Source organism: Pipistrellus hanaki, assembly GCF_964339955.1.
Source record: "Pipistrellus hanaki genome assembly, chromosome: 8".
Taxonomy (NCBI): Eukaryota; Metazoa; Chordata; class Mammalia; order Chiroptera; family Vespertilionidae; genus Pipistrellus; species Pipistrellus hanaki.
Window position 1 is genome coordinate 38,573,041 of NC_140510.1, and position 26,512 is coordinate 38,599,552.

Here is a 26,512-nt window from a genome sequence, read left to right on the forward strand (position 1 = left end):
AGCGCGTTTATTTTCATTCTTTACATTCTATTTTGTAGCTGGAAAAAACTGACATGGAAGGAGTGTAGAAACTTACAGAAGATTAGCAGAGAATGTTAATGAGAAAACCATATTGCATGAGGCATTTTAAAGGTCATTTTGACATCCGTGGATCATGTTACCACCCTCTTCTACAGTATGATGCTAGGAGCAGCTGAAGCCCATGTGCCTGGATCTAGATTAGAATCTGTCCTTAACCCCAGCAATAAAATATATCTCGGAGCCACTAACTGTACCTCTGTCTACTCTACATGATTTTTGCTATATGCAACTTAAAATTGGGACTTAAAAATACAATTGCAATTGACCTTGATGCCAACACACGTCTTGGGTTATTTTGAATTCATTTAACATTTGAGATCAACAAGAGTACGTTATGTGTTGTTACTATCTGGGGGCAGCAGATGAATAATACATTTTTAATTACAGATCTGCATGTCCCCAGTTTCCCATTTAATTCCCAGAATCTGAGAAATACATAGAATAAAAAAGTTAGCAGCAAGACATAATTTGAAATTCATTGAGTATGAAAATAAGATACATTTATAGCTTTATTTTTATTCCAATATCAAATACATCATTAACTTTTATACTAGGAGGAGGTATTTAAAAGAAGGTACTCAATTTGCTGCCACATTTCATTAATTATATTAGCTTTCCATAATCTTTGTGATTTGTTCTGTCATAATTGTTTATTAAGACATATTATTGTTTTGTAGAAAATTGAATATACTTACTTTAACTAAAGCAAATAGATTTTATTTAATTGATGATCCTGGAATACCTCCTTTAATGCACCTGAACCTGAACTTACTTAAAAAACAAAACAAACAAACAAACATACAAAACAAAAAACAAGAAAGCCCAGCTAGTGTGGCTCAGTAGGTCATTTTGACATCCGTGGATCATATTATCACCCTCTTCTACAGTATGAAGATACTCATCAACACATGAACAATAAGGACACATGTCCAGGTTGGGGGCTGGATCCCTAGTATGGGGCTTGCAGAAGGCAGCTGATCTATGATTCTCTCTCATCACTGATGTTTCTCTCTCTCTCCCTTTCCCTTCCTCTCTCTGAAATCAATTAAAACACACACAATTTTAACACACACATTAAAATAATAAAGCCCAAGAAGTACTGGTATTTTTTTAAACTTTGGTTTTCTTGTTTACACATAAAGTTAATAACTTACTTTTAAAATGTGTTCTTCAGCCTTAGCTTGCTTGGTGGCCCCTCCAACACCTGGTGAGGCTGTAAGTCCCAGGATCTGAGGTAGAGGAATCACTGGTTTGTTTTCTTTCCTGAGCTTATTGTTTTTCAACTTCTGTTTCAAATAACGCCTCATGATGTTATTATAGACTGCTTCTTTGTTGGTGTGATGGCATTCATCAATGATGATGAGAGAAAAGTCTTACAAGAAAATTCAAATGGTTCATTTGTCCATACCAACAAGGTACGGTAAAGAAAAACAAACAAAAACTCCCACTAAGTTTATTGTCCAAAATTCTCAAGATTATGCTTTTGTTCTTTAATATAATGTTTAATTATAAGTGGGTAAGTTTTGCATTTATTATGTCAAATTAAAACTACACTATTCAAAGAGTGAAGTTTTGGGCAGGTTTTAACATTGCATTTAATTATTGTGATTATTTGTACTTATTTCCCTTCCTCTCTCACCTCCTCTTCTAATTCCTCACCAAAAAAAAGAAAAGATTATATATTTGTTCTAGGAGCAGAAGGCAGATCTAACAGGGTACACTAGCATATAAAAAGGACTTGTCAGAACCTAGAATAAAGAAGTAAATGGAAAGTCTAGTGGTTATTTGATGTAATAATGATATTCTTATGCAGAACAGTGATCCACAGTAATTAAAAACTTTTCAAATTTTTTGTTTCCACAAAGAAGTAAAAGGGTTTTAATAAAAACTTAAAGAATAAACTAAACTTACTCTTTTTAAATCAACATTTACATAGCCTCTATTACTACCATTAATATTAATACTAATTAATATTTATTTAAAAAAATAAATAAATTTCAACCAACCTGACAACTGGACACCATCATCTTCTCCTTTTTCTGAGTTTAAAAGGGAGTTTTCAAGGATTTGAGCTGTACTGATAATAATGTCATAGGATTTGACAAATTTTGGAAATGATATTTTCATTTGGGTATCACCACTTAATCTTGTAATGCGATACCATTTCTTCAAAAATTTTTGAAACTCTTTACGGAAGAGCTGTTCAACTAGTGGTACCTTTAAAAATGCCAAAAGTAAAAGAGAAAGAGAGAGAGAGAGAGAGAGAGAGAGAGAGAGAGAGAGAGAGAGAGAGAGAGAGAGAGAGAGATTCGTCAAAGCAGAGTATTGATCAAAGGCCTACTATGACTTAAGCATTAACAAAGGTGTTTACATAATCAGCTAATTAGACATAACAACCTATTCATCATTCCATTCATTTATCTGGTAATAAGCACTTATTGAATGCCTATTAGGTGTAGACATTGTATCTGGGACACAACAATTTTTAAGATATATTCACAACTTTTAGGAACTCAGTCTAACTGCACAGACCAAGACTGAAAATGAAACAAAATAAATACACCATGTAATAATTCTCTGATGGAAACACATTCAAAGTGACAGCAATGAGAAAGACGTAATTGACTGCTCAAAAGAAGGGCTTAGATGGAATTTTAATCTTGTAGGTCATGGGTCAGTGAAGAGATAAATCAAAACTGAAGCTGGATAAGAAATAACTTTTGAATCGAGGGAGAAGGACCAGGCTAAAAAGGGCTGTGAGCACCAAGCAGAGTATTTTAAATTTAGTGTAACAGTTTACAGAACCTTTGTGAGTTGTGTTACACTTAGGGTTGATTTATTACAGTTGTTTGGGAATCAAGCAGCGGCAACACGCCTGAAGAATTGGATCAGGGAGGGAAAGTGAGAAGGTAAGGCATTGCCCAGGAGAGTGGATGTGAAGTGAATAGCTGCTGGAATAGCTTTGGTGGCTAAGAAAGAACAAAACAACAAAGAGGTTTGGGATAAAAGGTGCATCGCTTTCAGAGACAGCTGGCATTGTCTAGTGAGAGTGTGTTGGCTTTGAGGTGACTTGACCTGGTTGGTGGTTTACAGTATCTTCTCCTACACTGACAGGTCAAAAGGCAAATCCTCTGAAGGCCTGGAGCTGCAAGGCCATCAACATGGAACCCACTGATGCCATGGGTAACGTGAGGGCCAGCACCAGGATGAAGAAGGCATCCCTGGCCTGGCCAACAGAGCGCATCTTTGTAGGCCAGCTGCTGGAAGATGGTGTCACTCCTTAAAACTACAGCCTCCAGGGTCAACCCTGCCCCTGCGCCTCTGTCTGAGGAGTGGCTGTGTTCTTACAATAAAGTAAGCAAAAGAAAATGTTAATATGAAAATCATAAGAAAGAGAAATAAATTTATGGCATTTATTGAAAATAATCTGTGGCCGAAACCATTTGGCTCAGTGGTAGAGCATCTGTCTGCGGACTGAAAGGTCCAGGGTTCCATTCCCGTCAGGGGCATGTATATTGGTTGCGGGCACATCCCCAGTAGGGGGTGTGCAAGAGGCAGCTGGTCGATGTTTCTCTCTCACTGACGTTTCTAGCTCTCTGTCTCTCTCCCTTCCTCTCTGTAAAAATCAATAAAGTATATTTTTTTTAAAAAAGAAAAGAAAAAAATCTGTGTATAAGTGGACTCATGCGGTTCAACCTCATTCTTCAAAAGTCAACTGTATTTTTTTTTTTTTAATTCCACTAATGCAGACAGGGGTGATAATCTAAGAAGGAAGTATCCTGAGGAAGAGACTGTGAATTAAATTGAATGAAAAGAGAGGGCAATCCATAGCAAAGAAAATCAGCTCTGAAAACAACTACCGTAGCTACTTGCTTATTCTGTGATCTGGGACACGTTACTTAATCATCTCAATTTCCACACTAATAAAGCGGGGGTAATATTAACCAGTGGTGAGGTCACTGTGAAAAATTAAATAACAGCTGACACGTTGCTGGTACTGAAGAAAAAACTTTCTTTTTGTTCTAGCAGTGAGTGTGGTTGGTGCAAAGAGACCAACTGACTTCAGAAGAAAAAGGTTCAAGTCTCAGATCTGGTGATAATTGGCTGGATGACCCCTGGGACTAATGAAAGCGTCTGAGACTCAGTCTTCTGATGCGTAAAAAGGGGATAATTACAGTTACTTCAAAAAATAGCCAGGTGGTTTTAATGAGATAATATGAAGTACAATACCATATTATATATATATATATATATATATATATATATATATATATATATATATATATATATATATATATATTTCATTTCCTAGACTGTAGATTCCTTGGAGGCATGATCTGTATTTCATTTGTTTTTATTTTTAAAAATACATTTTTATTGATTTCAGAGAGAAATGGAGAGGGAGAAGGAGAGGGAGACATCAGTGATGAAAGAGAATCATTGATCAGCTGCCTCCTGCATGCCCCAACCGGGGATTGAACCCACAACCCTGGCATACCCCCTGACCGGGGATTGAACCATGACCTGCTGGTTCATAGTTTGATGCTTAAATCATGAAGCCACACCAGCTGGGCTCATTTGTCTTTAAATACCCTCATGCTACCAAGAAATTTAAGATTCTTTATTCCATGAAATGACATAGAGAACTGAGATTCTGTCCATAAAAGGTGAGTCAAAGAATCAGCATCTTCTCCTCTACAGAACAAAAAGAAGCTGTCACAGGAGGAAGCAGGTGTTGGGAATCCTGAGATTCACTCCGGTTGGCAATGACTTCCTGTTGAAGGGCAGGAGAAAGCCAGATGCAAGTCTGACATGGCTAACTGGGAGATGTGTGGTCCTTTGGGAGCCTGTTCCTGCGATGTGACAGAGTGCCTGCCAAGACCAATCAAGCCCAACTGCTCCCCACTTCTGCTGAATCATATGGGCTGCATCACAGCATCTGAAGGAACCTGGGATTTATCTCTCATGATGTGGAAGCCCTAGATAGGAAATAGAAAGTCTGGAAACACAGGTGGTGTTTTCATTTCTCCCTGCATTTGAAGGCGATAACTTTGGAAAGGATGGAGAAAGGAAGATGAAAGTAAATGGTATTAGGGAACAGGATTTTTCCTTTCTAGATCAAGGGCTATAATACCTTGTTCTTGGGCCAAATACAGAATGCAGGTTAGGTTGACTTATTGGGCCACAGATTTCCTAACTCAATAAAAAAGAATTAAATGTATATTACATTAAAATTCAAAGAAATGGGATAATCAAGGAAAACATTGTGACATAGATGAAAGAACTAATGAAGGAATTTCTAGTAATTCTTAAGGAAAAACAGTAGGGAACAGTTTCAACTGTTCAAAGAATATATGGTGATATCTTATTAGGAGGAAGACATCCTTGATGTTAGAAGTTACTCAGCAGAGGTGAGGGAACCAGAGGCAATGGAAGAAAGCTGGATTTGAAAGTCCTCCTTCAACTCTAGTACAGTAGTCTATGACACTGTGCCTGATAAGGGAAGTGAAGGAAGCAGATTAATAAAAAATAACTTCTAACTTTTGAGGCTATAAGTTTTGAAGGAGGTGGTATAACAGATAAGCAGAGTAGAAGAGCTCTTTGGAAGGGTAGATGGGACTTAAATAAGTGGTGAAGTTCAAATGATAGTAAGAACATCAACCGAAGTGGTTTTTAATTCAGTTACCCTTCTTTGTTTTGTTTTGTTTTTCTGGGCCTGACACTGCTCACTGGTTAAAGAATATGAAATTTCATTTCATTCATTATGAAGGTGAAGAAGAAGGAGAGGGAGGAAGATCTAATATTCACTAAGTTATTCCAGGCTTTCGATAGATCATCAAATTTAAACTTCTGAACATCTATACAGGGCAGTGTTATTTTGTTCCTTTTATAGATGAGGAAACTAAAGTAAGAGAAATTAGTAATTTGTCCAAGATCAAACACTAAATTTATTGTATTCCATAAGACAACAGCCATAATAAAGGGAATATATGAAAAGCTCTATGAAAACCTTAATGTATCCCCATTATCACAAAAGAAATCTAACTGTTCTAATTATGTGCATATAAGTATAAAGGAGAGGTCTTTGGGCATAGCACATATGCATATAAAATGCATTTGGAATGACATAATGAAAATCATTCAGACCTTGGATTCTGAGTATGCTTCTTTAGTACTGAAAAGCAGGTTGTATCTAAACCTGTTATCATAATAGAATTACAAAAGATACAGTAAATTTGCATAGCCTATTGCTACATTTTCTATAAAGAAATAATTGAAAATATAGTTATAACTAATGGAATAAAAGACTTTCTGAATGGACAAATATTCTCAATTTTACTCCATAAAATGATAAAGATTACTATCCACAATTTATAAGTTTATAAATTAATAAACTATCATTGAATAAAGCTCAATAACTACACTGGTTTAAAATGAGACTTATAACTGTTTATAAAGATGGCTTTCAAATGCCCCAAGATATAAATTATTAAAGACCTGTGCTGCATTTAATAATATATATTTAATACATATATATTAAATATTTGAAAACTATTTAACTTTATATAAATCAGTCAAATATTAATTTTCTCTTTCTCTAAAAATTATATATATTTTGGGGTCATTTATGTTCACATGCAATTTTAAAGAATATGTGAGTAAATATATTTTTATACATAAGTTATAACTAATTGACTTAATCTGGTTTTATAGAAAATTATATTTTAATGGCTAATAACTAAAATTTTCCTTATAACTTGAAAAGCAAAGATTTAAGATAAAATAACTTGACATTTTTCTCTAATAAAACTAAATCTGTGTGATCTATGGTTACAAATGTCACTATACAAACATTTCAAAATAATAAAATGAAAATAGAGAATTTTATTTTATATGCCACTTGAATACCTTGTTGACAAGGACGATAACTTTTCTCAGTTCAGATGCTTTTTTCTTGTCCAAGTGATCCTTGGCAATGTAAACGGCCACCCTGGTTTTCCCACTCCCTGTAGGGAGGCATATAATGATATTCTTTCCCTCCAAAGCAGGCTGGGCAACTTCCATTTGATATGGCCTGAGATTCAGTTCTGGCTCAGGGGATGCTCTTCCTGCCCTTTTCTCTTCATCTGAAAGAGATGAAAAGAAAGAAAAATAAGGAAAATCCTATATAATAAAAACCTAATATTCTAAGTGTCCAATCCTCTGTCATCCATTCAACCAATCAAAGCATAATATGCTAATAATATGCTAAAGTCGCTCAAGTGCTCACTATGGAATGCACTGACCACTAGGGGGCAGACGCTCCAACAGGTAGATTAGCTTGCTGCTGTGGTCCAGCCGATCAGGACTGGGCAAGATGGGCTGGACATGCCCTGGAGCCCTCCTGCAGTCCCTCTTCAGCTGGCCAATCTCCCAGGTTCCTCCCTGCCCCCAATCATGCACTGGTGGAGTCCCTCCACCTGGTCTGTGCCCTCTCACAATCCAGAATCCCTCAGGGAATATCAGAGAGCTGGTTTCAGCCTGATCCCACAGGCCAGGCCAGGGGACCCCACTAGTGCAGGAATTTGTGCACAGGGCTTCTAGTAAATAAGTAAAGAAATGGGCAACAAAATGACTAAGGCTAAGAATCCCTCACACTGAACATAGATCTCTGTGTTTAAATTGCTTTTCATGTATGGTCCAAACCAATTCATTTTCTAATTTCTGTACCAAATGGGCATAGCTCTGTTTGTATTTGCAGGATTCAGCTCAGGCCCTGGGGTGCAGAGGGAGTGAAGTGACAGGGTAGAGGACTGGAAGGGGGCAGCATGCAGCAGTCAAGGGCAAGTACAGAAAGGTGCAATATTGGCAGTTATGGTTCTTTTCTTTTTTAATATATATTTTATTGATTTTTTACAGAGAGGAAGAGAGAGGGATAGAGAGTTAGAAACATCGATGAGAGAGAGACATTGATCAGCTGCCTCTTGCACATCCCCCACTGGGGATGTGCCTGCAACCAAGGTACATGTCCTTGACCAGAATCGAACCCGGGACCTTTAGTCTGCAGGCCGATGCTCTATCCACTGAGCCAAACTGGTTTTGGAGAGTTATGGTTCTTAATGCATCACATTTTCCATCTCTTTGGCCATTATTTCTTACATGTTTCTATTTGGTCTTCCACTTACAAATCAAGAGGACTGGGTAAGTGGGAACCATCAGTCCTACTTATTCTGTATCCCTCTTAATTTTTACTGCAAAAATATATTATAGCTGAAGCTACTTTCCTTCATTTGAAAAACTTATTTTGTCAAGCAAACACCCAAAAGCCTGCACATTGACCTATCCACTTACCTATCTCAAATATCTAAAAATGGCGGCCTAACTGGCATGGCTCAATGGTTGAGTGTCAACCTATGAACCAGGAGGTCACAGTTCAATTCCCAGTCCGGGCACATGCCCAGGTTTCGGGCTCAATGTGGGGCATGCAGGAGATAGCAGATCACTGATTCTTCCTCATCATTGATGTTTCTCTATCCCTCTCCCTTTCCCTTCTTTTCTGAAATCAATAAAATATATATTTAAAAAATATGTAAATAAATTAATTTAATTAAATTAAAATGGCAAAAAAATCAAATTTTGGGCATTTGAACCAACCAGATTAAACAGAAACGATATTTATGCAGAAAGGAAAAAACTCCTCCCATACTTGCCTTTAATTTATAGATTTTCATTGAATGACAAAATTTTTTTTTGTTAGTTTAAACTGCACTGTAACATTTAGTTTTGAATTGTGATCTTTATTGTTCTTTATTGTGTATGTTTCTATATTTTCCTATTCTCCTGAAACTCAAAGCACAATAAATTTTAAAAAAACTCTAACATTTCTAAATTTAAAATACTGATAAATACTGATAAAGTACTAACACACATTGGTTTTATAAACATTTAGATAAAATTATTATAGCATATCTTGGTTTAAATATGTTTTGTTTAGAAGTGACCACATTTACCCATATTAGCCAAGGGGAAAAAGATCTAAACATGTATAACTTATCAGGTGGAATGCAGGAAAGTAAATATTATATCAATTTAAAAGCCTAACTTATGCTTTGCGTAAGCATAAGAAAAAAAAATGACATGACAGCAATTATCAGTATTTCACGACACATGAAGTAAGTGCTCTTTCTCTTATTGATGATCGCAATAAAACTAAGCTAACATAATCCCATTAACTTCAAAAAGGTTGCTGATGGTTCCATTTTGGCAAAGGGAGGATTCCACTTAACTGCGTTTTAACTTGTTGTGATAGTACCATCTGAACAGGTAGGAAAATTCACACCAAACACCACTTAGCAAGAGTCATCTACTAACCTGGCAGGAAATTTGCCTTCTGTATGGTTGAGTAAACACAGGTGCAATATATTTAAGATATCATTGGATCAGCTGCTGATTCATCTAATATGATTTTCAGAAAAAATCTTTCAGAATCACCAACATTTAAAAATATTCATATGCAAGTTTTCTCCCCATCCTACTTTTGAACTCTACGTCAATTATAGTATTTCATCTTCTATTATATTTATGAAAGGCTCAAATTTATTTAAGGATATCATTACTTCTCCTAAATGGCTTTTATAGATTCTCAAAATATTAATATTCCACCTATATTACAAGCACTTATCACATAACTTTTCTAAAAGAGCCACAATATTTGCAAAAGAAGATGTATTTTAAATTATGTGTAACACCACCATCCAAAAATTTACTTTTGCTAAATTGCTTTTTGATCTAGAAAGTTTGTCAAATGATATTAGCAAATTCCCTGTTTTTAGTTTCACTCTAGGTACACTTCTGCATAAATTTGGAAAATAATCATAAAATTCTGCTTTCCTCTTAATAGCTGCATGTACTTTTAAAAATCATTATTTCCCTCTTTTGTTTTTCATGCTTACTAGTAAAATCTTGGGTAACAAAAATTTAAAAGAAAAATTAGAAAAATTTCCAGAGTCTCTATCTGAGGAATCTAAAACTAAATCAAGTGCATAGAACATCAATATCTCTTATGCATATTAATATTGTACTAATAAATTTAAGAAGACTTAGACAACAGAAAGGGCCGGTATGTTCAAATTTAAGTCTAGAATTAAAGTATGACATTGCACTGCTATATAACCAGCCATGTACCATTAATTCATTCTGCAGCAATTATTTACTGGGTGCCTCTTAGACATACTCATGTGCTTTCAAGAATACAGTCCTTGTCCTCAAGGAATCCAGTGTCTAGGGTACTATACTGCGGCCACAAAAAATATCTGGGTATTAGATAGATAGTTTAATTATCTTCCACATTTTTTAGTCAAGTCTAAGAAACTTGATGGGTGTCCTCAAGTTTAACAGAGAAGTATAGAGTGAATATGGAAAAAATTAGAGTTGGATTCACTGTGAGAATAGCATCCAAAGAAAAAGGGCTGGGTGAGTGCTAAATATTCAACCTGATTCTTGCCTTATCACATCCTCTGACATAGGGATAGAAGAATGTATCCACATAAACAATATAAACAATAAAAAGAGATTTTTCTCTTTTCTGTCACCAGAAGGAGAGAACTGGACTCGTGTCAATGAGCCAGGAGCCAATTTCCTTCATAAAAAAAAAGATGTTTGGGTTTTGTTTGTTTGTTTTTGGTTTCTTTTTGGCTCTCTTTGAAAAGAAAAAATCCATTAAATGCAATAATAAAAATGGTATTTAAAATATGCACAGGTTTTGAATTACTTTGCACCCTTCCTCTAAAACAAATACTGATTAAGGACCTTAAAATTATACTATTCATATAAATGGTCAAAAAAAAATGAAACGAAATAGGGCTTAAATAATAACATTCTATTGGAACTACACCATGTGGCAAATTTCATTCTCACATTGATTTTGACAGCTGAGTTATTCTTGGAGAGAAAAGGTCTGTCACTGCATGTGTTTGAAATTGAAAAAATACTCCTTTACCTATAGTATATCACCACAAAAACATGCCATTCCAGCTGGACAAATATTAATAGGTATTACCTTGAAATAGTAAGGAAACACTTTCTACATATCATCAGGCCAATGTGTATTCCAAAAAAATTTGCTACTTTGTGTTAAGCAGTATATCTCTCTGAAGACGAGACACAGAAACACAAAATGCCTCCCACGGTAGAATTAGTTATTAAAACTTAAAAATCATCACTAATTATATTTTGCTATGGCATAATACTTCACAGAGAAACATGTTATGATGGTGGGCCATGTCTATGATCTTATGGCCCATTATGTAACCTTAGAAAATGGACAAAGGACAAGTGAAAGAACATCCCCTTGATGTCAGCCTCCAAGGTGAAAACAGAATCCCAAACATTGTAATTAATGCTTTTCAGTGATTCCATATGTGTTTAACAATTAGCAATTCATCCAAACCTTTTTAAAAAAATTATTTCTATTTCATCCTATACGATGTACTTAAGGGAAAATATTTTCACAATTTTATAATTTCAGAATTCTACTACCCATCGTGCAAAGCAATTCTCTGTCCTAAGCACTGACCCCATCTAAAGCGTCGATGGATAGCCTTTGAAAATGTGTTTGTCTTCACGTGTATTTGCCTTTGAAAATGTATTTGCTTTTTAAAAGTAGGTTGCATTTAGATTTATCACGTCTTTCATGCCACACTGAGCACTGAAAATCAGTAAACAGTTACATTTGCTAACAGCTCGAACTAGACAAAATGCCCTGCACAGAGAGGATGGCCATGAAATATTTATTGAATGAATGAATACTCTTGAAAAGCCCTTACATAGACAAACAAAAATTAGGACTAGTTCCAGAAGTTTAAAACTACCCATAAAATGATACATATTAGTTAGATTATACTTTGAGTTCTAGAATCAATAGCATTTAATTTTAAAATCATAATTAAACAATTGGGTAATAGGCATGGAAAAAACTAAATTTAATCCACAGAAATAAGCACATGACAAGAACTTCACAAACACTGACTGAATTGAATAGAAAATGAATCAACACTTTTTATTTAAAATTAATGTTAGGACTGACATTTGATGGATTGGGTTTCCTCAACCAACTTGTCTGTGACAAGAGATTTAGAAGTCTTATTGAGAGAAGTGATACACTTCAATTTGGAAAGCTTTTAGGGCAGCTGAGCATCCTTATGTAAATTATTTTGACCCTTTTAGACCTATTGTGGATCTAAATTTCTATAATTCTTCTGAGAATGCAGGGCAATCTGAAGTACACAGTATTTTCTAAGTATTTACTACAACTCAACCACAAAACAAATAAAAACTAAAGTAATTTGTTTCTTTTTTTTTCCTTTCATTTTTTTTATTAAGGTATTATATGTTTCTTAATTTGCCACTTCTCTACTGCTTCTTAGCTGGCCACATTGCAAAGCATTTTTAAGGATTTGTTAGTTTTAGTGATGATGTCTTGTAAACATATAGAAAAATATAGAAAGGTGGGTGACAGACATGAGGGCCCATCACCCATTTTGAAAAGATGTTACTATTAGCTCAGTAATAATAATGGAAACACACATTCAAAGAACAGAGATTTGAAATTGATCAGATGGACAAAAGTTAGGAAATCTGACAACAGAAAGTGTTGCTCACGTTTTTGCTTCACTTATTTATTGCTGGGGGGACATTCAACCAACGGGGAGGGCGATTCGGGAGACGCCTAATAAAATTCTCACTCAGTGACAAGAACATTTGCAAACTCTGCTCAATGCAAGAGGTATTCATACAAATTGGAACTCTTTAACCGCATATGTAATTTCTAGTTCTTCATTTAAAGAACTCTTAAAGTTTTTATTTAAAATGTATTCTAATTTTTAAAAAAAATATTGTTTGGGAATAAATGTACCAAATTGCATACAGGATTTAAAACAGTCAAATTAATTGAAGCAGATTTCATAAATAAACCAGATAACATGATCCTATGGAATGTGGCATATGCCAGACCAAAAAGCTATGAACTAGATCAAAATTAGAGAGTTGGATTCTAAGACTTTTGTAAGTTGTACTTTGAAAGGATGTGAATGGCAAAGTTCCAAACCTCCTTCCACTGGAGAAAAGAATTGCTTTAATTGCATAAATACATTAGGGAGGGTATGAACAGCCCCCATGCTTTCCACTATATGGTGTCTTATTTCACACTTGTTAAGGTTTACACAACAGTGAGGCAGTACCTGAATCACTTCCCATGGTGCCTGAATCACTGCCCATGTTGCTGTTATGTCCAAGACTTTCATCTAAGCAGTTGACACTTCCTTCTGCCAAACTTGTGTCTGATTCTGCAAAGGAAAACATTTTAAAATATTTTTTAAATATTTCCGAGAATAAACATATTTTAACTACACACCTCTACAGCACACAGTACATACAGTTCAGTGCAAGTAAGGAAGGCACACCCAGATAATTATGCACAAAAGGTAAGAGTTTCTGGCAAGCTACATTTAAACACTCCACTGTGGATGAGAAGCCGCGGGTAGTGAATCGAGTACATATATCTACTTAAAGTAGCATACAGCCAATACGAGAGGAGCTAATGCAAATGGGTAAGGGTTTATGATTTTTGTCAGCCCCCCTTCACGTAAATTTTGTCCAAGAAAAGATCTATGTCATTTACACAAAAATATGTTTTATAGAAACCATTGAGTTATTTTCACATAAAATGGTAGGTAATGAATAAAGCAAAGAGATTAATAAAGAACGTGGATTTACTCGTTAGTTATGAAAACAACAGTTCAGTAACAAACGTAACTGTAAGATATTAACAACAATTGGCTCCGGAAGAATATCATTAAAGCCTGGCACTGCAGTTGTAGCTTATGTGAGGTTGCAAATACATTTTTTTTTTTACTGTAATTAAACTATGCTTCTGTCAATGGGTTGCACTTAATGTGAGTGGCAAGGGCACACCATTCATGTGTTAATCCCAATGTTCTGTTTTCAGTTCTCAGTATCAGTTCTATTTGGAAACCTTTCCGAGGGAAGACTTCCCTCCTCGCTGTTTATTTCCAAGGATGTTTGCAGTCCAGTCCTCAAGGATCAGAGCTATTGCTAAACTGGTTGCAAATACATGAAAGATGGTTGCAAATGTTGGCTTTGGAATCGGGAGGACCTGTGACATTTGCTGTTGCAGTTGCTCTGTGCCTGACTTCCTGCATTTAAAATGAGGCTAGTGCAATTTCCCCCATCGGGCTGGATAGACATTCTCTCATGTCGGTGCAGTCAGCTCTGAGCACTTTCCCTTAATTCTGGTGATTAGAAAATGAAATAAAATTCAAGCACTTGTTGTACTACTAGGGCAAGAGTTTCAGTTAATAATGTCTTATAATTAATAACATTTCATAATACTTATAATTGCTAGATAACTATTATTTCATGCTAAAGCTGCTAAATGCACTAAATAAATTACGTATGTTAATATAGTCTTTATCCATTGAAAGGAGTCTGGGTGTCACACATTTGGGCTGGAAATAGAAGTGGATGGAAAACATACACATAGGATGTTATCGACAAAATTTCTCTGGAAGGAGACAATATACAACTCTCTAAAACTACAGGTACCTTCTCCTACGTTAGCCATTTATATTTTTAAAGCCAGGTGTCTTCAATTATACTTACACACTGGAAGTGACTCTTTGTAGGCATATAGTTTGACAAATGTATACAGTTTGTCACCACCATCACAGCCAAAATTTTTCCATCATCTATAAAGAACCCTTCCCCCCACTTATAGTCAGCTCCCTGCTGCTGTCCCCTGGCAGTCACTGGCTTGGTTTCTGTCCCTATACATTTGTCTTTCCAAAATGTCATGTAAATAAATCTATGGAATGTGTAGCCTTTATGTTTAGCTTTAACTTAGCGTAGGCAGTTCGAGATGCACCCATGTTGTTCTTTCTACCAACAATGCGTGCCTTTTTATTGCCGACTAGTATTTCATTGAGCATCTGTGACATATATGACCTCCCCCTTGCAACCTGGGTAAGCCCAGTTAGCTTAGGAAAGAATGGAGTTACAGCCAATGGCAATCAGAGGTATCTGTCTTCAAAGTTAAGAGAATGCTATTAAGAAATTTGTAGGAAAATTCTCAATGGACACACATACTGTTTAAGTACATTAGCACAACATAAATATACTAATGTGAAAATGCTGTGCTTATCAGTTGTTGTAGATGAGCTCTAAAACTCGGATTTGAGGAATCCCTTATGATCACACGGGGAAACCTGTACATCTCGCTGAGAGATTTTAAATATGGCACTTTGCAATCCCCAGAGGTATTCCTTGTTAGGAGCTCGGAGGCAAGTGCAGGATAGAGCTGTCAAGGAGAACAGTGTTTTGGGCAGATGTACTGATGAAAAGAGTATGTGATTTGTAAGAAAAAGGCAAGGTGTAAAATGAGATGGGGGAAAATACCATTGCAAGGATAACTCCCAATCTTAGATATATAGACCAAGATATTAGAGACAAAAAAATAATTTTGACATGCTTTTCATATGCTGTATTAAATGTGATACTGAGACCTAAAAACAATGCCAAAATATGGATAAACACTAATAAATATTTTCTAAAATCTAACACCATGAAGTTTCCAACTAAGTGTAATCCAAATGGAAATTACATTTGATTTCTATTTTGTTTTCTAATCGCTAACAATTATTCCATAAACTTAAACCTGCTCCATGTTAGTGTATAGTCAAGATTTCCCCCCCAGGATTTGTTCTAACATGCACATGATTGGGGGAACCTATTTAATGCAATGCATGCAAATAATTAGTGAGTATTAAAGACAGCTTCTACCAAAAGAATAGGGTATGATTAATTAAGTTTGTGATTTGGATTAACTTCATCTAGTCAATAAATCTGCAATGTGTCCCTGAGCTTTGTGCTTTCACAGATGTAATATAAATTACATTTTAAACCCTCAGCGTTCTGTGTGGTACATGCCCATTATCACCTCCATTTTATAGGTGGGAAACCACAGCTCAGAGAGGCCCAGTCTCTGATTCAGACCACACACCTGGAATAGGCAGAGGAGGAAGCCCATATTATCTGATTCTATGTCCAGTATCCCAGTGCCTTTACCCAACACTGGGCGTGGCTGATAATCTGTGCGACGCTTTGTAAACAGGCAGACAACTCTGTAGCCATACTTCTAAGTGAAATAAAGTTGTTGGTTTTTTTTAAGCATCTAGACATTTTCACTGTGATGTCAAATTTTCTATCAATCTTGAAACAGCTTGTCTTTGCGAGGAAAGTTAGATTGTTTTATTTTGCTAATATTTCTGATTTCATCCATAGACTTTTGTTTACTTTACATTGAAATATCCACATTTGTGCTGAAACTATTTTCTGCACACAAACAAACGAAGAATACTTGCATCCAGTTGATAAAATTAATTGCAATATTTCTGCTAGAGATCATTATGAAAGTGAAAAGGAATAGCAGAGGTCTATTTGTGTCTCATTTTAAGGATATATGTTTCCAGTTTCTCAGTACAAAAATAAGTCTGTTTCCTAGACTGCAAATGCTTAAGCATTTGACATATTTTTATTTTGTAGAAATATAAGTACTCTAGGAAATAACTTTAATAATAGAAGAAAGTATATTGTATCTCCTATAACATTGAGTATATCTGCCCCAGAGATTTTTTTCCTGTATTCATTTTTAAAAGTTACATCACACACACACATACACACACACACACACACACACACACACACAAAGCCAGATTGAGAAAGTACTCAAGTGGTATGAAAAGTAAACCAAGCTATTGAGTTTAAAAGCCAAGGATTCCTGCAATGGACTCTATAGGAATATCTTGTTTCACTCTGTGCTTTTCATGGTGTGTCAATCTGAACTGATGTCCTAATGGATAAAGTCATGGGCCTATGATTTTAAAACAGATTAGATAAAATCGAGCCGATTGGAGACTGAGGGCTGACAGGAAGAGAGTACATGCTATGGAGTCAGACAGGTCAGTCTCCAGATCTACTCTCAGCCACTGCTCACAAGTGATTTTACTTTTTAACAATTTGCAATACAAATAGTAGTTTCTACTTTCTCATTTATTGTGAGAATTTAGCAAGAAATAAATCATGAGGAGAATCATCTGAAATTCTTGTGAAGTTGAAGCTTAAAGAGGCTTTGAGTATTGGAGTTTTATTACATAATACATTTAGTTAAATTTTATGTAGGTCTTATCTCTTCTAGGAAAAATACCAAAGATCGTTATGAAACAGATAAGAAAATGCTGGTTATTTCTGTTAAAGAATAGCAGTTATTCATATCAAACTGTATGGAAATGAAGAAGAATATTACTTCATGTTTGTAGGAAATAGTACAACACAAACAATACAGTAAACAACACAATAAACAATAGCTTTGCTTACGGCGATAGTGTCTACAACCAGTCCATAAACCATAAGAAAAACTGCTTCTCTGCAAGCAAAACCTGAACATTTTAATTACTAATAAGGCAGAAATATTAACTGGAATCTGATAAACTTCATATTTAACATCCTCTGGACCTTAGCTACTTTAAAAACATTTAAAACCCATTTGGAAATTTATGTTTAAATTCTGATAGTTAAAAACATTCTATTGAAAAGCTCTTGGTTGAAGGCCTTTCTAGATCTATTTTAATGTAAAGTCTGCCCTCTGCTGGGAAATGCCATTATGACAATTTGTTGATAAGGAACATTGTGTTTTCAACCTAAGACCTAAGTCTCATTAGGTAAGACACAAATTACTTCTCACTGCTGCTCCTACCGGTAATGCCCCTCTTATTTTCAGCCTCGATGCACCTCTGCGTCCACAGACCATTTCCTACAGCTGGCCGAGGCCTCCTGCATTCCCTTTGTTGGGACGTGTTTTTGCATCACAGCAGGAAACGGTGCAAGGGGCCTTGTGCCCACTGAGGAGGAAGGTCACCAACAGACCCCGTCCTCCTGAGAGGAGTGCTGCCAGGGTCTGCAAATAGTCTAGTTCCACTGTCACGGCCACTTTCTATTTATCCTGGTTCTGACCTCCTGATGCATGTGAGCCTCAGGTCCTTCGCCATTCCTCCCTCCCTCCAGTGGCCCACCCCCGCAGCCCAGCCTGTCCAAGGCCACCCCTAAGGCTTCCCACATGTCCCACAGGGGCACTCGCACAGAGCCAGCCTGGACTTCTGGAGTGTACTTGACGTTCTCACTACTAATAATGCATATTTCCTTTTCTTTTGACAATCTTTTTTTGAGAGGAGATAGATGACTTTTATTTTCAGCTAGCTCCATGTATATGGATGTGTGCATGAGTGCACGTGCGCACACACACACACACACACATACACACGCACGCACACGCACACGCTCACATTTTGGTCTGTCAGATTCTGCTCTCCATGCCAGGGAACATGTGTTCCCACAGAATGGAGAGAAGCCACCTCCACCCACCTTGCATATTCTCTCCTGGATCCAAGCTTCTAGGAAATGAGTTTCCCAAAGAGAAAGAGAGAGAAAAACACACATACAAAAAAAACTCTCCCATTACCTTAGCCCACATGGCTATTCCGAGGAGCTCCTTGCTCCCGTTTATAGAATTATAAAATTTAGATGCTGAAATGTTCTTGTCAGAATTAAATTTGAGTTGTGTGTAAGGACATTGGCGTACATTGTATCTCTATGCCCTTTAGCCTTTAGAGTTGGGTCTCAGATAGAAAGGTAGTCATTAAAGCACGGGGTGGTGAGGATAACACACCCAGTAGAACAACCATTCACTGCTAGGAGAGACACAGGCAAAAAGGTCCTAGGGCAGAGTCCGTTATGAGTGATGAGTCGGACGACTACATGGAAAGCAAGTCTTGGCAATAACAAAGGTTAGGGGTAGCAAGGTAGGAGGTGAACTGCAAAGTTCTTTAGCTGATAGGCACCCTTCAAGAGAAGCTGTGCGAGTGAAGCAGACACAAACAGACTCCCGAGGAAAGTATGAAGAGAGACACAGTCATGGGTGTCCTGGTGAGTGTTCAGAATTCGGGCTCTTATTTCAGGAGGGGGGAAGCCACAATGTAAAAATGTTAGCCAATGTTCAGTGTAAATATCCCCACCGTGGCTCATTTCCAGCCACGGTGTGATGCCACTGTGTGGACTCAGGGAGTCACGTGCCTGTCTGGCTCCTACAAGCCGGTCTCAGCCACTTCCCACACCCCAAGGAGGATATGTGCCTCTCGTTATGGGCTTTCCTACAAACGTCATCTGAGATCATCACATGTGCTTTATGCTGGTACTAGATCATTGTTCAAGGGGTGAATGATAAACTTTTTAAAAACTGATTTTTGAGAGAGAGGAAGTGAGGGAGAGCAGTGTCGATGTCTCTCTGACCGGGGATGTGCTCTGACCGGCAATGGAACCGGAGACTACCAGGTGCACTTGTGAGGATGCTCCGACCAACCGAGTCCCCCGACCAGAGCATGAATGACAAACTTTTCACAGTGTGGTTTTTGTTTGTTTGTTTGTTTTTGTTTTGTTTGTGTTTTGTTTTGTTTTGTTTTGTGTGTGTGTGTTTTGTGTGTGAATGTTTAAGTTGTGGCACATTTACATAATGGGATAAAAAAGAACGGAAATCTTACCTGCCAGCATGCATGGACCTGAAGAGCATTATGCTAAGTAAAATAAACCAGGCAGAAAAAGACAAATGCCATATCATTTCACTCACATGTGGACTCTAATATAAACGAAATAAACTAACAAACCAAATAGAAAGCCTCCTATACAGAGAACAGACTGATAGCTGTCAGAGGGGCCGGGGTTGTGAGGCTGGGTGAAAAAGGTGAAGGGATTAAGAAAACAAATAGACACAGGCAACAGTGTGGTGATTATCAGAGGGGGAAAGGGTGGGGGAGGGAGAGGGGGTATGGGGGGACAAATGGTGATGGAAGAAGACTTAACTTGGAGTGATGAACACACAATACAGTATACAGATGATGTGTTATAGATTTTGTATTAACCAATGTCACCCCCAATAAACTCAATAACCAATAGAAATAAAAGTGTCTTCTTTTGCCTTAGAAAAGCATTTGTAAAAATCAGAGAGAAACCCCTGAATTCTCAGTGATCTTCGAAATCTTCTCTGCCTTCCCTCCTCCATAAACCCTCCCCTCTAACCAAGCTGTCCCCCTGCACACATTTTGTTATAGCATTTTTTTGTGTTTATTACAGCTGGAGAATGATGCTCATTGTATATAATAAATATATTACGTAACTGTATTAATTCATCTACTCCCTGCCCCCCCATAGGCATAGCCTCCCCTGTTATCCACATCTCCTACACCAAACGTATTTTGCACTCTGCTATACCTGCACTTTTGTTCATGACGTTTGTGCCACTTAAAATGCTTCTGCCACTTCTGGTCACAAACCTAACACAGGAGCTTCACGGCTCAGCCGGAATGTCTCACATTCCTCCTCTGGTAAGCTTTCTCTATCTCCCCCCCCCCCTTGTTTTTTTTTTTTTTTGCAAGTCTCCTCTCCTCATCCTTTAATACTTTCTATTTGGCTCTAGATAGATTACTGTGTCTCTGTGGGACCCTGTAACTTGTTTTCTCGAACTGAATTATAAACACTTTGAGGGTGAAACCAATACCTTAGTGCTTGGTTCCTGACCAACTAGCTCCTTTATTTCCACTGCCCCAGTTTCTAGTCTTCATTCACACACCACAATAGAGAAGGTAAGGTCTGATAGTCAAATTAATATTAGAATCATCGTCTCTGTTAAAATGTGCTAATAAACAAAAAATACTTATTATACCTATACTAATAAAACACAAATATCAACTCTAGCATCTCTCTCTCAGCTCAAATTCTTATCTGCCTTTTGGATTGCCTCAATAGTATAATAATTAATGTAACTAAAATTAGAAAAATATAGGCGTAAAGAAGAGCTATCTTAATTCAAACCAATGCTGCAATAGGATAGGCAATTCTGACACAATATTGCTACATCCTTTTCGTTCCCACTAAGATCCCAACTGCTATATGGTATTTATTTGTAGAGATTCTAAGAATTTCTAAATTTCTAGAGGTTAGTGCTATAGAACATTATTCTTGTCCTCAAGTGCAAGGATAAATTTTGTGGCATTTTAACAGAAAATAGTTTAAACCAAATCTAAGATTGGACTTTAGTCTATAAAAAGGCAAAACAAAACAACAACAACAAAAGTGCTGGAACAGATTGGGCCAGGGAGAAGGAGGCTGTTTTATAAAGGTCAATTTTTAAACCCCTCCTACAGAACATGATCTATGCAAAATATATCCACAATATATTCCAAAGCATAATGTCACCGGATAAACCTAAGGAGTGGAACATATGGGGGAATATGAAAAAGAAGGTATTAAAGTCTGAAAACAAGCAGGTTGGTAAGCTCATTAGCTGGGGTGGAATTTTAAAATCCTCACGTGAACGAATATGTAAATCAAAATATACACACGCATTCATAGTCATGCGCACCGTATATTCACACATGGCACCGTTACATTATACTAGAACAGTGAAATTCCAGTCTCGTTATAAATGCAAAAGCGCCCTCTGCTGGCCAATCTGGGGTACTTGCATTTTCTAGTTTGACAACAGGAAGATTCAACATACAGTTTCTGTGAAATTCTGCCTGACAGTAAGCTTATTTCAAATACAATACTTTTTTTTTTCAGTTGTGAATCTCATTTACTTCACTTTTATTTTATTATAGGGCATTAATTTCTAAAATAGCATAATAAAAACATCGATGCAAAATAACTACTCCCTTGCAACAAAGCAACAGTATCAGACAACTAAAACTGATTGTACGCTTGCTTTGATTGTACCCTCAGAGAATTTTAAAACTCCGGATAAGGATGTGCTTGCTCTAAATAAAATAGTTTCAATAGAAAAAAAAAAGAATGTAGACTTTATGCCCTTCTGATGTTTTCTAGGGAAGTATGGTTTAAAGAAATATCAAAGTTTTCCAATATTTTCTTGTTATAAGATAACCAGTGACTTCAGAAAGCAGACTACAACACCCAGCATTAAAATAGTCTGAGAACTATTCAAATATTCTTTAGAAATTATTGTGATCACTTGGAAAAAGAAAGGACTTCTACTGACCACCTTTTTAATGGGAAGCAGTTGGAAGGAGGAAGGAAGAACATGGAGACCTGATGAAATCACCCTGCAGAGCTACCCTGGGAATTCTGACATACCGCTCCTAGGATGAAGGGGAGAGGTGATTAAATTGATTTCGGGACAGGCCACTGTTATTAATGGCAATCTGTCTCACCCATCAGATGTATTAAGGGGTAAAAGGAGCCACAGAAATAATATATGAAGAATCTTTGCATTAAAATTATACAAAATTAACATTTGTATGCACTATACAAATATTTTTAGAAACTGGTTCAGGAATAAAATTACAGAAGTCTTCATATGAACTTGGAAATAATTCAAGTCAATTTTTTTTTCTTTCTGCATATGAAAATTCATATGTACAGATTATGTGCACCTTAAGTAAAAAGATTCTTTCAATGCCATTTTGGTAACCATATTTGAAACCTTAACACAACATATTAGAATTAAAAATAAAGATTATACATCATCAGTATCAATAAGATACACAAAACACAATTATGCAAATGCATATTAGAGACTATGGAATGCTTTCATGTACTTTTTGATTGTTAATTCTGTCAAAGAATGCCAATGTAGGCAAAAATCCTTTCATAGTAAATTTTGCAACATAAAATCCAAGCAACAGAACTCCAATAACTTCTTGGGTTACTGGTATTTTACAAGTAATTTATATCAGTACTTTTAGTTCTGTAGAGCAACAAGAAAATGAACAGGCACTTGGATTAATCAACAGCAGCATTGTCTATGCCCTACAGCAAAGGCACGCTATTTTCATAGACAAGGAATTGTACAAATCTGCTCCCAAATCTACATCACAAAGATCTTCTAGACTAGAAAATTGTTAAAGTATATGTATTGGATGGAGTCCTCAGATTTCTGTATATCTTAACTGTATTCTTACATGTTCTCAGGCATATATATATATATATATATATATATGTATATATATATATATATATATATATATATATCACCCTGTGGAGTTTTCAAATGATATAAAATATATTTTCATTGACTTTAGAGAAGAAAGGAGAGGAAGAGAGAGATAGAAACATTAATGATGAGAGAATCACTGATCAGCTGCCTCCTGCACACCTCACACTGGGGATCAAGCCTGCAACCTGACCAGGAATTAAACTGTGACCTTATGGCTCATAGGTCGGTGCTCAACCACTGAGCCATGCCTGCTGGATGACTATTATATATGTTAGTTGTCTGTATTTTTCTTTCACAGCACTTACTATAGTAGTATTGCATAGCCCTTACTATGCAGCTAATATAGTAACTAATGTTTGCCCGACACACCCATCTGTTGAAAGCACCACGGGGCAGAACCAATTTCTATTATTCTCCCACTGGATTTACATTCCTGGCACATGATCAGTAATTGTTAATGAAACAAGTGAAGGGAAGAGAGGAAGGGAGGAAACACAAGAAGAAGAAGAAAGAAGACAGAAGAAAGAAGACAGAAGAAAGAAGAAAGAAGAAAGAAGGAGGAGGAGGAGGAGGAGGAGGAGGAGGAGGAGGAGGAGGAGGAGGAGAAGGAGGAGAAGGAGAAGGAGAAGGAGAAGGAGAAGGAGAAGGAGAAGGAGAAGGAGAAGGAGAAGGAGAAGGAGAAGGAGAAGGAGAAGGAGAAGGAGAAGGAGAAGGAGAAGGAGAAGGAGAAGGAGAAGGAGAAGGAGAAGGAGAAGGAGAAGGAGAAGGAGAAGGAGAAGGAGAAGGAGAAGAAGAAGAAGAAGAAGAAGAAGAAGAAGAAGAAGAAGAAGAAGAAGAAGAAGAAGAAGAAGAAGAAGAAGAAGAGGGAGGAACCCATTCTATTCCCTATGGTGATTATGAAGATCTTCCCCCCCCCCCCCCAAGATGTAGCTTTAAATTCTAAGAAAATAGAAATTTTAAAAAGTGTTGCTTTTAACTTTGTCCACTTAGAGACTCAGACCCCTCCATACACAAGGCACACTCTGATGAGATGCACTAGGCAACCTTGGAGGAAAAACCCTTATTTGAGATGCAGGATCATTTCCGAGTCTCTATGCTGTCTTCAATTCTTTCCAGTGTGAAATTAAAAAGTAGCCACCGAGATATCAGGCAGTCTACCAAGGAAATGTAATAAAAGGTGAAAACCCTAAAGTCAGATTGTGGATATTGGCTTTCCTACAGAACCAAGATTTCGGAAGGAAAGCGCAACTGTTCAAATGAAAAAGGAAAAATCTTCTAGGGCGCAGGTTTGGAAGCTTTGTTATTCTACACATTAAATCTCGCTGTGGTCCAGGACCAGCCGAGTAGCATTGGCTGGGAGCCAGTGAGAAAGGCAGAATCACAGGTCCCACATAGGACCTGCTGAATCAGAGTCTGCATTTCAACAAGACCCCTTCTCCAGCAGACTCATGTGGACATTCAAACTTCAGGTGCCTTGCATGAAAAAGCAAGCACCATGTACAAGCCTAAATAGCAGACAAACTAGAGAAAACATTGGCATTATTCATGACAAAGGATAGCTAGAGATAGTTCATATAAGCCAGAAAGATTATAAAGAACCTCTTAGAAAAACAGATAGGTGATTAAAAAAACAACAACAAAAAAGAATGAACTTATAAAATATTTTCCATTAGGAATTTAAAAATTCAAGTAATAAAATATTTGAAAATATTACCCACTCTTGTGGAAGATATTTCAGGGCAATAGGTACTCTCTTATATTGTTGGAGAACATATAAATTGATACTGGTTCCTGGTGTAAAATTTGACATCATTAAATTCTTAAAATTATAGAAATCATTTGATCCAGAATTTCAATTATGTCATATGTTGATAAGAATCAAACTGAGACTTAAATACAGTTATTGTATCAATAGCATTATTCACAATGTAGAAATTGGGGAGCACCTTAAATATTCAATAATTAAATAATCTATTTTAATGCATCCAGTAGATGCAATTATTATTCTGTTTTTATAAGTCATTCTGTAGAAGAACATCAAATGAACACAGGAGAAATGTCCTTATATGTAAGCATCCAGGTATGTAAACCAACCAGATGCCTACACATCCAATTGTTAAGAGTGGCCTATATTAAAGGAGAATGGGCCACTTTCTTTGTATGTTTCTATGTTTTCAAGTTTGCTGCAATGCAGCCATGTTATTTTTCTGAGTCAAAAATAGTAAACTGTACTAGTGGTACATTGGAGTCCGCTTAATACCAGCTCACAATAGCCAACTGTTAAATTTTGAGAAATTTTGTGAGCCAGCTATTAAGCACAGCACCTCAAAAATTTAAATTACATAAACTTACCATTAAATAAAATACACTAAAACTAATGCAATAGATAGTTAAAACCCACCATTTCCTGATCATTTTACATAATGGTGTGCTGCTGCACATCTCTCCTCAACTTTGTACTCAGTGACATTATGATGGAGGCTTAAAATCAGCCTTAGTGAGAGCATTTACACCAGGGACATTGGTATACACTGTGTATACACTGCCAATCAGGGCTGCTTTTTTTTTTTCCCCCTCAGAGAGCTACTTGTTAAAAATTTATCAGCACACCACAAACTTTACATACTTCTTGAGAAAATAGAATGTGACCCTTTTGAGGAGGTAGGGGAGGAGAGAAGAATCCTATCATGAGAAAATTAAGGAGAGGAACAAAATTAAATTGGTTTGATCCTTCCAGGATTGTTTCATATAAAAAGGTGCCCATGAATGCTCTCCCTCCCTGAGAGCATACCCCCGCCTTTCCTCCCTCAGAGGCCTGCATTTTTTCTTCTCTCTCTTAAGCCCAGGAGACTTGCAACCAGGGAAGCAGAGGGCAGTGGCAGCTCATCCCACACTAACCCCTTGAACCTACCTCTAAGGCCTTCTTTTCTCTGAGATTTCAATGAGCCAAAGCAGCACAGCCTAGGCTCACTCCTAAGGCCTTCCTTGTTACACAGTCCCCAGCTTTAATAAACATACTCTCAAAATAAATAAAATAAAAAAGGTGATTGATGTGATGCTCAAACCTCAGAGGGAAGTGGGAGAGATCAACCAAAGGACTTGTATGCATGCATATAAGCATAAGTGATGGACACAGACAATAGTGGTTGAGCGTGAGGGTGAGGGTGAGAGTGAGGGTGAGGGTGAGGGCAGGACTGGGGGGATGAGGGGACAATTGGGGGATAAGGATTTCTTTATTAATAGTATAAAAATAAAATAACAAAATTAAAAAGAAATGAAACAGGAAGGTGGATATGGTGGTATCAGTTCTCACACCAATTA

At 36.8% G+C, this 26,512-nt stretch overlaps 1 protein-coding gene across 2 annotated transcripts in view; it reads right to left on the minus strand.

Annotated features, from left to right (window-relative positions):
* Positions 1 to 26,512, minus strand: part of IFIH1 (interferon induced with helicase C domain 1) — a 55,168-nt gene that overhangs the window by 13,081 nt on the left and 15,575 nt on the right. For both annotated transcript variants that reach the window (XM_084891932.1, XM_084891933.1), the window contains 4 exons: positions 13,299 to 13,403; positions 6,991 to 7,208; positions 2,088 to 2,298; positions 1,236 to 1,453 (listed from right to left, as the gene is read on the minus strand). In XM_084891932.1, the coding sequence (XP_084748058.1) occupies positions 1,236 to 1,453; positions 2,088 to 2,298; positions 6,991 to 7,208; positions 13,299 to 13,403 (752 nt within the window). The remainder of the gene's footprint in view (positions 1 to 1,235; positions 1,454 to 2,087; positions 2,299 to 6,990; positions 7,209 to 13,298; positions 13,404 to 26,512) is intronic.